The sequence below is a fragment of the Ranitomeya imitator genome, chromosome 4 (assembly GCF_032444005.1).
Source record: "Ranitomeya imitator isolate aRanImi1 chromosome 4, aRanImi1.pri, whole genome shotgun sequence".
NCBI classification, from domain to species: domain Eukaryota; kingdom Metazoa; phylum Chordata; class Amphibia; order Anura; family Dendrobatidae; genus Ranitomeya; species Ranitomeya imitator.
In genome coordinates this window covers 427318761-427336197 of record NC_091285.1, presented here as the reverse complement: position 1 = coordinate 427336197, position 17437 = coordinate 427318761, and the positions used below count along the sequence as shown (strand labels likewise).

General features: G+C 45.3%; 1 protein-coding gene across 3 annotated transcripts in view; it reads left to right on the top strand.

Moving 5' to 3' along the window:
* GOLGB1 (golgin B1) overlaps nucleotides 1-17437 on the top strand; it is a 49735-nt gene that overhangs the window by 1231 nt on the left and 31067 nt on the right. For 2 of the 3 annotated variants that reach the window (XM_069765506.1, XM_069765505.1), the window contains exons 2-4: nucleotides 12-115; nucleotides 3793-3960; nucleotides 16311-16424. In XM_069765506.1, coding sequence (XP_069621607.1) covers nucleotides 29-115; nucleotides 3793-3960; nucleotides 16311-16424 — 369 coding nt within the window. In that variant the 5' untranslated portion in view covers nucleotides 12-28. The remainder of the gene's footprint in view (nucleotides 1-11; nucleotides 116-3792; nucleotides 3961-16310; nucleotides 16425-17437) is intronic. The other variant, XM_069765507.1, reaches the window with a different exon arrangement.

The following is a 17437-nucleotide window of genomic DNA, read 5'->3' as shown; positions in this document are numbered from 1 at the left end:
TTGTATTTTAGGCTGGATTCAGCTCGGGATGTTCAGCCGTCTTTCTGGTATCGCCAACACCGTCCTTCATGAGCTTTCTGGTGATGGCGAAGGATCTGACAACGCGAGGAGCCCTGTAAGTTATAATGAGATAATGTTAGTAACATGACTCGCAAACATTGTTAGTCCTCTGTGTACCCATCCTGTGGTAGAGGCCCGTATATTAATATATGATGGCATATTGTCTGAATGACTGCTGACGCTATCTGGCCGGGCTGCTCTAGAAATGTAAGGTGTACCCCCGGGGATCCACTGATCAGGGTGTGCACCTCCATGGGTTCATTGAGATTTCTACTCTATTGTTATCCCTTAGTGCAGTGTACAAATTCACAAAGCTACTGTATCTCCATCTGTGCTGTGCACCTCTGCTGAGGGAGATGCATAAAATAACCTGAGTCACATTAAAGGGGTACTCCCATCTCCAAGATCCTATCCCAATATGTAGTAGCTGTAATAATAATAATATTAGCAAATACCTCCAGTTAGAAATGTGGTATAGTTTTTCTGATTCCCTATGCCTCCTTCCTCATGTGCAGGGCATTGCAGAACCTTCGGTATCCATGGTTACGACCACTGATATAGTGACAGTTAGCTAGTTGCTAGGGGTTGTAACTATGGATACCTAAACTTTAGCAAAGCCTGCACTTGAGGAAAGAGACTTAGCAAAACAGAAAAACTATACAACAATTCTAGTTGGAGGGATTTGCTAATATTATTTCTATTATTTCACCTACTACATATTGGGATTGGATCTTGGAGACGGGAGTACCCCTTAGGCCAGGATCACACATACGTGAGATACGGCCGAGTCTCGCAGGTGAAATCCCTCCTCTGGCGCCGGCACTCCGGAGCGGAGCGTGCGGCCGCACAGCAACACATGGAGCTGCACGCTCCGCTCTGGAGTGCCGGCGGCAGAGGAGGGATTTCACCTGCGAGACTCGGCCGTATCTCGCGGCCTTAAGGGGAACCTGTCAGCAGGATTGTAACCGACGCACAGTGTCAGGTCGGCGCCATTATACTGATTAATGATACCTTGTTGGTGAAATCCGTCTTGTGGTTGTTTTTTAATCTTTGTTTTCAGTTAATGATATGCTCGTGTTCCGGGGCATCCTGTGGGGGGGTCTTCATGTGGTGCTCTGCTTAGGCATTCATAATGCAGACTGCTGACAGGTCACTGATCCCTCACTTACCCTCCCCCTAATTTTCATAATTAATATCTGTTTATACATTTAAAAAAAAAAAAAAAACCCTTCTGCAGGCAGGTGGCCGGACACAGTTTAGTCTAAATGTGGCCAGAAGTATGCAAATTCTATATTTGTGGTCACATGACTGTCCCACTCCAAACACCAGAGAATCCCCACAGCATGAAGAGTGCGTGATGTGAGGATTCGCCAGTCTATAGTTACATAGAGTGAATACAGACTTGTAGCCTAGAGCCGGACAACCCCTTTAATTCTTCGTTTTTGGGCAGGGTTAGCCAACCGCCAATGTGTATGGGCTCCAAACCTGCCCCCTTACAGGTGATTTCAGTGATCATAAGTAAGGAGCAGTTGGAATCCAGCCCTCCAATATTAGTTCAGCAGTCTGGTCACTTATCTACAGCTAATGCCATATACTAGTTTAATTTCCAGACCTCATTTTTACATTTGGTTAATGGTTGACAGTGACCTATTGTGACCTAGAAAATTAGGCGTTGTAAACATTCTGGCAAATGGCCATGCCTTGTAACCGGCTTATTTCATCTTTTTCCTACACTTGTTTCTGACCTAGTTGCAATTCTTTCCAATTAAATTGTAAGACCTTTCCAAAAAGTGAAGGCGTTGTTTGTCACTGCTCTATACATTGTTTCCCCGTATAGCGGAGCGATGTGTACCTGGTGTATAAAACAATAAGAAGCATTGTCCCTGCAGAGTAGATCGCTGATCGCGTTACTTATTCCTGTTCCGCAGCACAATGGTTTACTTGGTACCGTGGCAATAGATAAGGAGACGCAATAAGAAAGTGGATACGTGCAAGTATTAACATCCCTCTGTATTTTAGATGTACACTGTTAAAGGGGTTGTCCCTTGAATAACGTACATTTTAATCAATACGTTTTTTGATAAAAATAAGTTCCACAAAAATAATGTCCCTGTGCTGAGATAATCTTATACATGTGCCCCTGCTGTGTACTGTGTAACGGCCGTGTCTGACCGTACAGGAACATGGTCTGATCATACCAGAAGAACGTATACAGGACAGCAGGCGATCACAGCTGATTCTTTTTGTGATGTGAAAAACTTGCCTTTTTGTAAACTGGCAGTAAAATGTTTTACCTCACAGAAATAAGTTCCACATCCAGTTGTGGAACTTTTTTTATTTCAAGATCTGATGATTAAAATGTACTTTGTTCATGGGGCAATCTTTTTAACTGTAGGCAGGGTGTATGCTAAAGCCATTGCCCATGAGGAAGTTTCTTAGAAACACTGTTTAAAAACCGGCAGGGAAATATTTTACCTCACAGAAAGAATCAGCCGCAATCCAATGATGTAATGTGTGTTGTTTATTAAAAAAGCATCTAAAGGTACCTTCACACTGAACGATATCGCTAGCGATCCGTGACGTTGCAGCATCCTGGCTAGCGATATCGTTCAGTTTGACACACAGCAGCGATCAGGATCCTGCTGTGATGTCGTTGGTCGCTGCAGAAAGTCCAGCACTTTATTTTGTCGCTGGACTCCCTGCAGACATCGCTGAATCGGCGTGTGTGACGCCGATTCAGCGATGTCTTCACCGGTAACCAGGGTAAACATCAGGTTACTAAGCGCAGGGCCGCGCTTAGTAACCCGATGTTTACCCTGGTTACCAGCGTAAAAGTAAAAAAAAAAACACTACATACTTACCTTCCGCTGTCTGTCCCCGGCGCTGTGCTTCCCTGCACTGGTTGTGAGCGCCGGCCAGCCGGAAAGCAGAGCGGTGACGTCACCGCTCTGCTTTCCGGCCGCTGTGCTCACAGTCAGTATGGGGCATGTTTTTGTATGAAGCATCTTATGGGGCCCACCGTAAACTGTATGGAGAATAATATGGGGCGTACTTTGTATGGAGCATCTTATGGGGCCATAAAGAACTGTGTGGGGCATTATATGGGGCTCCTGATTCAATATGGATATTCAAAAACACCTAACCTACTGATGTCTCAATTAATTTTACTTTTATTGGTATCTGTTTTTATTTTTGAAATTTACCGGTAGCTGCTGCATTTCCCACACTAGGCTTACACACAAGTCATTAAGCATTAAGTTTTCCCAGTTTTTTTGTGGTAAAATTAGGGGTCTGAGCTTATACTCGGGTTGGCTTATGCTCGAGTATATACAGTAATTTTCTTGCGAGTTGTAAGAAGTGCGGCCATTTTTTAATTGGCTATGCCAACGTGCTGGTGAGGCAGAAATTATGTCTAAAACGCGTGATAACTTGTGGATTGATGGGGGTCTAAGACCTGAACTGTTCGTGAAAAATGGGCTCTGAAATTCCTTGTAGGCCCCATATGACATGTATTCTTACAGGAATGGCAGATATCTGAGCGTTGTACCTTATTTTGACCGGGAATTTCAGAGCTGCTACTTGTCACCTTTACTGGGAGATGATGACTTTACATTTTGTAGAGGAGAAATTGTTAAAATACTGCAAGTGGACTTCTGATCAATCCTGATCCTGAGTGGACCTTGGGAATAGAGTCTTGACTTGTCCAATGTAAGTGTGTTCTTCTGTGTTCAGGACCCTGGACCAGACTCTGGACCTGCGGAGGGCATGTCAGAGGACCAGATTGAAAGATTGGCTCATTACGAACAGCTGGTGGTGCAGCTGAAAGACTTGATCCAGCAGAAGGATGTGGAGATACAGCACAAAGATGAAGAGCTTCAGAAGAAGGAAAGTCAGATCAAGGTACAGACCTGTGTGAGGTGACTGCTATCTCTTCACAACAAAGGTCCTTTTTCTTCTAGTGTTTGTAGAGTTAACGTGAACCTGTCATCAGTTTTGGCCAATATAAGATACAGCCATCACCTTTCAGGGCTGATATACAGCATTCTATAATCCTGTAGATAAGCCCCCGGTCCGACCTGAAAGATAAGAAAAATAAGTTTTTATTATAGTTAAATAAATAGGGCAGCACACTGCAGCGCCAAAACATGCAAACTTGAAAAAACGAAATTTGAACTGCATTACTGCACTAGAAATATGAAAAATGAGAGCTTTTAGCGCACAAAAATGGCCAATTTTATGTGTACCTCGTAGCCACGTTAAGGCATCTCTCTTATACGAGGTCCTACGTTTGACCTACCTCACTGAGAATAAACGTCTCCATCTGAATGGGTACATGTAAAAACCTCTTCTTGGACTCAAATTCTCTTTCTATGTGGAGGGGTATTGGACCTACTATAATTAAAACACCTGAAGCTAGGAGGCGGGGAGTGCACGATCAGAAGGCTAGAGAATACATTTCAAAAAACCTGATCAAAAAACCTTTTTTGAAATAAGTTTTTATTATACTCACCCAGGGGTGGTAAGGTCCGGTGTGTCCAATCTTCTTGTGATGCCGCTCTTCTACTTCTTCATCGCTCCCTGGCATCGCCCTCCTGCGCAGGCGTACTTCTCTGTCCTGCTGAGGGCAAAGCAAAGTACTGCAGTGCCCAGGATAATGATAAGCTCCTGTAATATAGCTGGGTCTATGCTGCCTGGTGTAAAGTTGTGCAGATCAGTGCATTGTTGGCTCCTGTTCAGTTCTTTTTTTTTTTCCCCCTCTCATATCTTTCTCTCGTATCCTTCTTGCATTGTTTCCATATCCTGGAGCACATTGTTTTCTACATAGACCCTTGTCTTCAGATTTGGCGGGACAAACTGACCGTGCTTTGCTGTGTTTTCATCACTCTACATTAATTCCACACTAGTTATTGTTGTATACTACTTTTTTTTTTTTTTTTTTTTTTTAACATTACACAATATATTAGGCCATGTTCACACAGTGCGTTTTTTGCTGCGGCTCCGCAGCTGTTTTCCATGCAGGGTACAGTACACTGTACCCTATGGAAAACAGGAACCACTGTGCACATGATGCGGGAATCGGGGAAAAAAAGCCGCGCTGAATAGCTGCGGTAAAAAAGAAGTACCATGTCGCTTCTTTTTGCAAAACTGCAGCGGTTCTGCACCCATTGACCTCCATTGTGAGGTCAAACCCGCAGTAAAACCCGCAGATGAAAAATATATCTGCGGGTTTTACTGCGGTTTGTGGTGCAGAACCGCTGCAGTGTGGCTGCCCCCCGTGCCCCAATCCCACCCCCCCCATGCTCCGATGCCACCCCCCGTGCTCCGACGCCCCCCCCCCCCCCGTGCCCTCATCTCCCCCCCCTTATACTTACCCGGCCTCCCGGTGTCCGTCCGTCCGTCTTCTCCCTGGGCGCCGCCATCTTCCAAAATGGCGCGCGCATGCGCAGTGCTCCCGCCGAATCTGCCGGCCGGCAGATTCGTTCCAAAGTGCATTTTGATCACTGAGATAGGTTATATCTCAGTGATCAAAATAAAAAAAATAGTAAATGACACCCCCCCCCCTCCCCCCCCCCCGCTTTGTCACCCCCATAGGTAGGGACAATAAAAAAAAAAATAATTTTTTTTTTTTTCCCACTAAGGTTAGAATAGGGTTAGGGGTGTAGGGTTAGGGTATTTTCAGCCATTTTAACCCTAAAAAACTCCCTAGAAAACACAGACTCTGCATAGAAAACTGCATAAAAAAACGCATCAAAAAACGCATCCAAAACCGCACCAAAAAAAGGACCTGCGTTTTCTGCCAAGAGCTGCGGTTTTTAGTGCAGAAAAAAAAGGATGGAAATCAGGAACGTGTGAACATGGCCTTAAGGCTGTGTGCACATGTTTAGGAATTTTCTCGGTTTTTTTTTCGCTATAAAAACACGATAAAAACGCATACATTAAGCATCCTATTTTTAGAATGCAATCCGCAATTATTGTTCAAATGTTGCCTTTTTTTTCCGCGGCGGACTCACATTCCAGAAAAAAACGCAGCATGTTCATTAAAGTGCATAATCGCGGTGATTCCATACACATAGGAATACATTGATCCGCTTACTTCCCGCATGGGGCTATGCCCACCATGCGAGAAGTAAGCGGATCATGTGCGGATGGTACCCAGGGTGAAGTAGAGGAGACTCTTCTCCAGGTCCTGGGAACCATATAATTGTTAAAAAAAAAAAAAAAAAAAAATTAAAATAAAAAAATAGTGATATTCTCACCTTCCGGCGTCCCGCACAGCTTTCCCGCTCCTCGCGACGCTCCGGTCCCAGTAATGCATTGCGAAAATGACCTGTGATGACGTGCGAGTTTTATTATTTTTTTTAACACTCTATCTTTTACTAAAAATGCATAGGCAGCATCAATAGTAAAAAGTTGGTCACGCTTGTCAAACACTGTTTGACAAGTGTGACCAACCTGTCAATCTGTTTTCCAAGCGATGCTACAGATCGCTTGGAAAACTTTAGCATTCTGCAAGCTAATTAGGCTTGTAAAACGCTAGTGTGTAGCGGGAATATGCATGCCAATTCCGCATGCGATATACCCGCAGCAGGAGGTGCAGAATGGAAATTTCCGTGGCAATTCTGCAACGTGTGCACTTAGCCTAAAGGGAATCTGTCAGGTAATTTTTTGTGTAGTATACTAATAATGTCCTGAACTAGGGTTTGAGCAGCCGTTTCAGGATATGTAACTTTTATTTTATTTCTGTACGTGGCCCCGCTGTGTTGCTGTAAGCCCCGGACAATTTTATAATCTTGCAGCGGCAAGTCAAGTGCATGTAAATGTGCAATGAATATTCAGCCCTTCCCCGGCCATAATCCTGCCCACCCCTCCTGGCCGGTGTCAATGATTCAGTCAGACTGCTAAGTTACTCGCCCGAGGATCACACCGCAATGCTTGGACTGGTCCTCTGCTCTGAGAGTGACAGCTGCATAGAAGTACATGTTGTCACACTTGCTCAGATCAGGAGAGCAGACGGCCAGTCCAAGCATTGCGGTGCGATCCTCGTGAGAGTAATTTAGCAGTCTGACTGCATCAGTGACGCCTGCAGAGAGGTGGGCAGGATTATCAGTGGGTGAAGGGGTGAATAAAGGGCTATCCAAGCCCTATTTCAGGATACTATTGGTGTACTACACAAAAATGACCAGAGAGCCTCCTTTTAACACCCACCTGACAGTCACCATATGTTTATACACTGTGTGCAGAATTATTAGGCAAGTTGTATTTTAGAGGATTATTTTTATTATTGATCAACAACTATGTTCTCAATCAACCCAAAAGACTCATAAATATCAAAGCTTAATATTTTTGGAAGTTGGAGTGTTTTTTTTTTTTTTTAGATATGGCTATCTTAGGAGGATATCTGTTTGTGCAGGTAACTATTACTGTGCAGAATTATTAGGCAACTTAATAAAAACAAATATATTCCCATCTCACTTGTTTATTTTCACCAGGTAAACCAATATCACTGCACAAAATTTAGAAATAAACATTTCTGACATGCAAAAATAAACCCCCCCAAAAAACATTAGTGGCCAATATAGCCCCCTTTCTTTATGAGGACACTCAGCAGCCTTCCATACACAGATTGTCAGTTGCTTGATCTGTTTATGATCAACATTGCGTTCAGCAGCCACCACAGCCTCCCAGACACTGTTCCGAGAGGTGTACTGTTTTCAATCCTTGTAGATCTCACATTTTCTGAGGGGCCACAGGTTCTCTATGGGGTTCAGATCAGGTCAACAAGGGGGCCATGTCATTATTTTTTCTTCTTTGAGATCTTTACTGGCCAGCCACGCTGTGCAGTAGTTGGAGGCATGTGATGGAGCATTGTCCTGCATGAAAATAAAGTTTCTCTTGAACGATACCGACTTCTTCCTGTACCACTGCTTGAAGAAGTCTTCCAGAAACTGGCAGTAGGTCTGGGAGATGAGCTTCACTCCATCCTCAACCCGAAAAGGTCCTAGAAGTTCATCTTTGATTATACCAGCCCATATCGGTACCCCACCTCCACCTTGCTGGTGTCTGAGTCGGAGTGGAGCTCTCTGCCCTTTACTGATCCAGCCTCTGGCCCATCAAGAGTCACTCTCATTTCATCAGTCCATAAAACCTATGAAAAGTCAGTCTTAAGACTATCTCACTAAATCTGTGATGTTTCTTGTCTTGGATCTTTCACAAGATAATATTTATTTGTCTGTTGGTTGTAATGAAGACGCTGTTGTCCCTTACCAGGCTTTGGTCAGCGGAGCTTTACTTTGACTTACAACAACTTACGTTAATGTAAAGTTGGTGTAAGACTATCTCACTAAATCTGTGATGTTTCTGGTCTTGGATCCTTCACAAGATAATATTTATTTGTCTTAAGATATTTCTTGGCCGAGTCTTGACGTTTTATCTTATGTTTCTTGTTCAAATGTGTTAGTTTTTCAGCCTTCCTTACCTTGGCAATGTCCCTGAGTATCGCACACCTTGTGCTTTTTGTTACTCCAGTAACGTGGCAGCTCTGAAATATGGAAAAACTGGTGGCAAATGGCATCTTGGCAGCTTCACGCTTGATTTTCCTTAATTCGTGGGCAGTTATTTTGCGCCTTTTTTGTCCAACGCACTTCTTGCGACCCTGTTGGCTATTTGCCATGAAACGCTCGATTGTTCGGTGATCACGCTTCAAAAGTTTGGTAATTTCAAAACTGCTGCATCCCTCTGCAAGACATCTCACAATTTTTGACTTTTCAGAGCCCATCAAATCTCTCTTCTGACCCATTTTGCCAAAGGAAAGGAAGTTGCCTAATAATTTAGCACACCTTATATAGGGTTTTGATGTCATTAGACAACACCCCTCCTCATTACAGAGATGCACATCACCTGATTTACTTAATTTTGTAGTTGGCTCTCAAAACCACAAAAAAAATATGTAACCCCTTTCTGACATGTGACATACTATCCCATCGAGGTGAGGTGGGCCCGTATGCCCACTGACGGGATGGTACGTCCTAGCAATCGGCCGCGCTCACGCAGCTGACTATCGCAGCTGACATACGGCACTATGTGCCAGGAGCAGTATACACCCTCCTGCTGGCCCCCAGCTAACCAGTTCTTGCTTAGTGTCCGTAGGAGGCACACGGACGGGTCTGCTATTCAGACCCAAAGAACTCTTTTTACTTTAACCTTTTACAACGGACGAAGGGAGCGACGGATTCTTTCATGTTCCGATCTCTCCCGAACCAACAACAGGAGAGCACAGGAGTTTTACCTCTCCGTATCCTCTCCTGCGACATGGGAAGCCACTGCCTGAGCTGATTCTAGGGGCGACGGGCCCCTTCATGGGCACCGATCTCCCCCCTCCCTTATCAGACGAGCACTGAAGTTTCACCTTCAGTATCCTCTTCTGCAGCCAGGCCTATTGCCGGACATTCAGCCCTGTCCACCAGGTTTTACCCTCGGCTGCACAGAGGCACCTTCCAGTGTGGCGTCCGAGCAGCCCCCACTGCATCACCACTGAAAAAGCGGATGATGGAAGGAGGCAGACGGTTCCTCTCCACCTCCCTGCTAAAGGAACGATGGATTGAGGACTTTTCTTATCCCTGCACCGTCCAAACAGCAGCAACAGCACAGGATCTTTTCTCTACCTCTGACCTGCTGAACAAAGCTGCATACTGGGGTAAGTGCTGGGACTCGAGTGGTTGGAGGGCTCTGCGCATTTGGCGGTTTATTCCCTCGTTCGGCGCCGGCTGGCTTAAAAAATTTAGCCCCCGGCTTCGGGTTTGTGTAGGCCGCAACCTGGTACTCTTCAGGCTCCGCCCCCTATTCAGGCGCCTCTCATTCAGGACGAGAGCTCTATTCTCGGCGGCCATCTTCATCCTCCTGCCATTTCCGGACACGAGCTCATCCGGAAGTGGCTGCTGCATCGCACCGGCGGTACTCAGCGTTGAACACAGCGCTATTCCAGACGGGAGGCTCAGAATCTCGGTAAGGAGAATCCTCCCTCCGCACCCCTCCCCCGCACGCACCCCGGCAGCATAAAGGGACTAGCGTTCCCGCTTTTTTAATACTTAACTCCTGCAACCTCTGGTTGTCCAGCAGCCTCTGGTCTTAAAGGCACAGGTCTTAAGGGTACATGACCGCATTCCCTGGCCTTAAAGACACATGCCCCTTATAGGTACATGTCCAGCTTTCCCTGGCTTTAACACATGACCAGCATCCCCTGGTCTTAAAGGTTCCCTAGTTTTTAAAAAGGGGCACATTACCAGCATTCTCTGCTCTTTAAGTCATGACCAGCCAGGAGCCGGTCACCTTCCACAGAATACTTAGTTCAAATGAGCTCAGGAGCCTTCCGCCGCCGCCGATCCCGGCTCTTCCCAGAGTACCTGGTTCCCCTCAAGGGGCTTCACCTCTGGCATAATCTTTGAAAAATGCCCCGGTCTTAAAGGCACATGACCAGTATGCCCTGGTCTTAAAGGCACATGGCCAGTATGCCCTGGTCTTAAAGGCACATGACCAGTATGCCCTGGTTTTAAAGGCACATGACCAGTATGCCCTGGTCTTAAAGGCATGTGACCAATATTCCCTAGTCTTAAAGGCACATGACCAGTATGCCCTGGTTTTATAGGATCATGACCAGTATGCCCTGGTCTTAAAGGCACGTGACCAATATGCCCTGGTCGTAAAAGCACATGACCAGTATGCCCTGGTCTTAAAGGCATGTGACCAATATTCCCTGGTCTTAAAGGCACATGACCAGTATGCCCTGGTTTTATAGGATCATGACCAGTATGCCCTGGTCTTAAAGGCACATAACCAGTATGGCCTGGTCTTAAAGGCACATGACCAGTATGGCCTGGTCTTAAAGGCACATGACCAGTATGCCCTGGTCTTAAGGCACATGACCAGTATGCCCTGGTTTTTAAAGGCACATGACCAGTATGTCCTCGGTTTAAAGGTACATGACCAGTAGGCCCTGGTTCTTAAAGGCACATGACCAGTATTCCCTGGTCTTAAAGGCACACGACCAGTATTCCCTAGTCTTAAAGGCGCATGACCAGTATTTACTGGTCTCAAGAGCACATCATCAATCCGAGGCTGGTCACCCTAACTGAGCTCTGGAGCCTTCCGCCGCTCATCCCCTAACCACAACCCTTGGTTTCTCTGACAAGAGATGGAATCCCTCTGTGAACCCTCTGTGGCTCGGAGTGCTCGCAGGACCGATATACATGGTCCCTCGCCTACATGGGAGCCGTCGGCTAGCAGGGGCCGCAAGTGTTCTAGGAAATCGTACAGGCGTCTAGAAAACGGAAGTTTTCACTTCCTGATCTCTCCTCTATGATTTGTTGAGTACAACGCTGAATATGGATCGCATATTGCCTTGGATTGCCAGAGCTTCAGCAAAAGAGGGACTCTCCTATTTATACCATCAACAAATTGACGAGTGATTCACTGGACAGAAGCCTCTAAGTAGGTTGCCATACCTGGTCTGTTTTTTATGGGCGACGGGTCCTTTAAAAGGCACCGTTTCCCTCCCCAACATCTTCAACACACGAACACATGCAGTGTCGCCTCCATGTATCCCCTTCTGCATCCAGGCCTAACGCCAGACAACCTGCCCTGTCCTCCCGGGGCCCTCAACTCTGGGGATGTACAGAGGCACTTATTTCTGGCGTCCGAGCACCCCCCTTTGTATCACCACTACTCAGTGGATGATGCAAGAAAGCGGACGATCCCTCTCCACGTCCCTGTTAAGAGGATGATGGATCGAGGGTTCCTAATTTTCTACTCTGCATGACGATGGCTAGAGACCTGCTGGTTGCAGCCCCGCTTTTTGCCACTTGGCAGACTAATCGGGTAGAATTTCTTGTGGTATACCTACCAGTATCTCCGCCCGATGTATCATCAATTAAAATACCACAGACGGTCGGATAGCAAATCTGGTGCGTTCCGTCTTGTGGTTTCGGGTTCAGCGCTCTCCACCACATGGGTTGCTTGACCAATAGTCTCCTGGTCAGAGACCTTAACTACTTCGATTCAAATAAAAATCTTCTGAGTGGGAGACTAACAAGGGATCGTGTCTTTTCTACAGACCCATCCAGCAGTGGAAGCGTTGTCCAGGACAGTCTAGATCTAAGGAATCTTGGTTTCAAAAAGGAGGCAACGAAAAGTAAGATCATTCCTGGACCTCAAACTTCTAACAACCTTTCACAGGCTCCTCCTTTTTCAGATGTAGTTCCTCCGCTCAGTCATCGACATTCGGGATTCTTACCCTCACATGCTTATTTTTTCCCCTCTACAATAATCTCTTCGCCTTTCCATTCGCGAACAGCAAGGGTCATAGCGGTGGTCATGTGCTTCTTGCATCCTAGAAGCATAGTTGTCCTGCCCTACTTGGTCGACTTTCTAGCCGCTCTTCAAGGACCACGCTGAGTCGTCTATATCACTTGCAATACCCTCTCACTTGGGCTAGCAGCTAAACTTAGACAAGTTTTTTTCCCTCATTCCCAGCCTAGCAGATCCTCTTTCAGGATGATCCTGCACAAGAAGGATGTTGATTCTCTCTCGAGTCAAGGTCGTGGCCCTTCAACAGGGAGCTTGTGCACTTGAGCTCTCATTCTCTCGGTTCATTCAATTCGCTAGTCGGGTTCTGAAGAAAAAATCGACAATGGAAGAAGTATCTTTCGCTCCTCTCGTTTGCAGCAAGTGAATCAGGCTTTCAAAGTTAGTCTCTAAGCTCCATCCTCATCCAGAGCCTTCTCCTGGTCCAATGGTTATTAGGGAATACCGATGCCAGTCTTCTTCTCCCGATCATTTCTCTGGACATCCGAACGGTACGGCTAATCCTAAAGCAGGTCCACTGCCTTTAGATGGATCAACCATCCGTCTTCAATTGGATAATGCCACGGCTGTACCATACGTCAATCATCTAGCAGGTACCCACAGTCAAGCGCCATGGCCGAGGTACCTCATACTCTCTGATGGGCTGAGATCTATCATTCGGTGATCTCAACAGTACATATCCCTGGAGTAGAACACTGGGCGGCTGACATATTCAGCCGTCAGGGTTTCTCCTCAAGTGAGTGGGAACTTCACTCGGAAGTCTTCCTTCAGATCTGCCTTCACTGGAGTACTCCAGTTGTAGGGCGGATGGCGTCCAAGCTGAACGCCAATGTACTCCAGTTCATGGGTTGGCCTCGAGATCAGAGACCATCGCAGTGCATGCTCGGTTCTTCCATGGTACCAATTTCCATATCCCTTCTTCCACTACGTCTAAGGTCCTTTTGGAAGCAGAAAGGGCCCCAGTGATCCCGGGAGACCCGCACTGACCATGTCAGGTTTTCTCACTTGCGGTGCTAGTATTTTTTCCGTCTTAGTTCGACAAAACTGGAAATATGGTCTTTCTCGCAGGGAGCCTTCACCTGTAGTTCTTCCCTACCGCGTACCGTTAGATCTGTGGGACCTCAATGGTCCTGGGGATCTTACAGTAGACTCCTTTTTCGATCCAGAAAGACTTTACTATCAGGGAAGGTCACTCCCCTTTTTTTTCTCTGCGTTCTTGTCTTCCGGATGAGTCTTCAGAGCTCGCCGCTCTGTTTTCTTTCAGTCTTTTTCTTATTACCATCAAAGCAAGGTTGCCCTCAAGCCATCCCCTTCCCTCGTTGCCAAGGTGGTTTTGTATTCCCACTGTTGCAGGAGCATCGTCCTCTCATCTCCTTCGGCTTCAGTCCACAAGACGGAAGGGGTTCTCCATAATCTGGAAGAAGTAAGTGCTCCGAGCGGGTACGTATCGAGGACGGCGTCCTTCCGAAAGTTGGACACTTTACTTGGGCTTCTCGATGGTAAGTAGGCTTCCTGACGGTCTCATCAAGTGTTTAACCGTTTCATCGGCCATGTTAGCCTGGTGGATTCTTTTCACCATCCAGGAGTCCTTCCGTGCTAGATGTCAGCCTATCTCCCTGTCTGAGGGCTCTAGGCTCCAGACGTCAGAAGCACGACCGCAAGCTTACGAATTCCTCCAGTCCGCAGGCATTCTTGCAGCACTATAATTCACACACTTCCACAGATGTGAGTCTGGGCAGGTGGACTTTGCAGGCCACGGTGGCGCACTTGTCAGTAGCGGTTACACGGCCTGATCTGATGTTGTCCCCACCCAGGGACTGCTTTGGGACGTCCCATGGTCTGTGTCCCCCAATGAGGCGAAGGAGAAATAGGGATTTTTGTGTACTCACCGTAAAATCCTTTTCTCCGAGCCATTCATTGGGGGACACAGCTCCCTCCCTATTATTAGTTTGTACTTGTTTTTATCATTTGATATGTTATACTCTCCTATATATTGTGACATGCTATACGCTTATATGTTCTAATTGATCTCCTACTGCTTTTGCACCGAACTGGTTAGCTGAGAGCCAGCAGGAGGGTGTATACTGCAGGGGAGGAGCTAACTTTCTTTGTATTACTTAGTGTCAGCCTCCTGGTGGCAGCAGCATACACCCATGGTCTGTGTCTCCCAATGAATGGCTCGGAGAAAAGGATTTTATGGTGAGTACACAAAAAAAAAATATATATATATTCATTAGGTACCCTGCCAATTTTTAATGTGTGGTCTTTTTCTTGATGTTTTTAATTATTAATATTTAAAATCATTGTTTTAGGTCTTTTGTTTTTGCTGGTTCTCATAGTAGGCTCTCAAGCGTGAACAGCTTGGAGTAGGACAACATGTATAAAAAGTATCATGTGATCAAAATCCAACTTGCCTAATAATTCTGCACGCAGTGTACAGATCTGCTGGCCAGGAGCGTTGCTGACTGTGCTATGTGCACATCTACTGTGCCTGCACATCAACCTCCAGTATACAGCTGGGATCAGGGGTGACTCAGGCTCCTCCCAGCTGATTAACACCTTAGATGCTGGACCATCTAAACCGCTAGGCAGACTGATAGTTTTCTTCCTGTTACCCCATTGGCAGGCCTGCAATGCAATCACGGGAAGCCAATGTGTTTCCATGGCAGCTGGTGCCTAGTGAAGGTATGCCATCCTAATACACATATTAGGCCATACCACTGGCAGGACCTGAAGGGATGCCTGACAGTTTTACACCAACAGGTTTATAATGCAGTACAAGTATTGTAACACACTGTGGTACATCAGCGATAAAGTAATCGAATGGTCAGTCCTATAGTGCATAATAAAGTAAAAATATATAAACAATAGAAACAACACCTGTTTGATACCTTTAACACCTTTAAAGGGAATGTGTCGGCATGAAAATGCAGTCCGATCTGCAGGCCCCATGTTATAGAGCAGGAGAGCTGAGTGAGATTGATATATAGTTTTGTGAAACGTGATCAAGTAATAGCCCGTGTTTTTCGCCGTTAGATCCTCTGCTCATCCTGGGAGCTTAGGATCGCCCACCGGACCCAACAGTGACTGGCAGCTTCCTTTATAAATGCGCATAAGATGATATATCAGATTACTCTGCTCTATAACATGGTCCCTGCAGATTGCACTGCATTTTCATTGTGGTAGATTTCCTTTAATGACCCATGCTGTAAAACTAACTTGGTATTTATCCCCCAGAGTGGACACTACATTCCCAACCCTCCCTTCGCAAAAAAAAAAATAGGAAAAGACTTTGGCAAAATGTTTTATGTTTTTTGTGCATGTGGAAACAAGTCATATGTTCTCCATATTCTTAGCAATGAAAACTGCAGCTCATCCTGCAAAGTATTTTATCCTTCTCTCTGGAACTGATGACGTTATGGTTCTCACAAAATGGATTCAGGTGTTATTATTTCTTTCCATGGGGTTTCCAGCATGTGGGGGTCGGCTGTTCTCCTAGGAGGTTTGGAATGTTTATATTCCTACTTCTAGCAATAACGACTTCTTCAAATGCAAATCATAACTATTTAGCCCTAGGAGCCAAGGAATTGGCAGTGTATACAAGCAATTTGTAAGTGCTATTTGCTGTGATTTCTAGGGTTCCTTGGGCTGCTTCTGAAACATTTTGTAACTTCAAAGTTTTCTTTTAAGCCATAAATGAGGGAAAAAAATGTCTGCTAGATGAGGGAAGCAGCAGAGAGGGTAACCTCTGTAATTAGTCATTTACTTAGCCATAGGCTTCATGTGATGATGGCGGCATATGGAAGTCATTAAGTGTACAAACCTGTAGTGTCTGACTCATTTTGTCCAAAATGTAATGGAATTTTCTCCCATTTATCGGTGTTGTGTTCTAGTCCGAGAGAGAAGCCTCCGATGCAAAATTTACCAAACTGAAACTTCAGGCGAAAGCTAAAGTGACAACTCTGAACAAGCAGATTGAAGAACTGAAGAAAACGGCCAGTGACCAGGTAGCTGCACGTACAGGACTTGTTTCTGTGTTGTTGACATTTTTGTCAAAAGTAGGTTTGAGGACGTTGTGGGGGGCACAGAGATACGTCGCCATTCATATCTGTACAGAAGGTTCCGTTGCGAAGCTCCTTCAGTTTCCATCCCTTTAACTCAAGAATCCTTTAATCCATTTATATATATATATATATATATATATATATATATATATATATATATATATATATATATATATATATATATATATATATATATATATATATATATATATATATATATAATTTTTTTTATTACTGTGTGATAAGATCCAATGGGTTATTGTTAGCTGGGGATTTTTCTTTGACTTAAAAAGGATGTCCGTGACTTTAAAAATAAAAATAAAAAAATTGTGTAGTTGCTAACCGAGGCATCTACCTGCCTGTTGTACTTGGCTCTGGTCATTGACTGCTCCTGCCAGAGATTCAGCTGCTCCCTAACAGTGCGGTAGTTTCTCTTCCTGTTGACAGGGCAGGATTACTTTTGTCATGCTGATTGACAGCCGGCTTCCACTGCCTAATTGGGGGAAGTCTGCTATCAATCAGCATGTCACCAGTAGTCCTGCCCTGTCAACAGGAAGAGAAACTGCTGTTCTGTTGACAAGGAATAGCTGAATCTCTGGTAGGAGCGGTCAATTACAGGAGCTGGGTACAACAGGCAGGTAGTTGCCTCTGTTGTCAACTGCATGCCTTCTTTAAAAAATTTTTTCTTAATTTAAAATCCTGGATATCTCCTTTAACCAGTTTTATAGGACACATGGATTTGCAGAACACTTGGATGCAGCCCAACAAGAAGTTAAACTGTATGCATAGGCTGATTAGGTGCACACCCTTCTGATAAATTAGAGGGGTAATATCACTCTCTCTTTCTAAACCTATTACCCTACTTACAATAGAAATCCGTCTGCTGGCCCTAAAAAAACATTCTATCAACATAAATGGAAGTGATTTCTACTGAAAAGGATTTTACTTATTCTTTA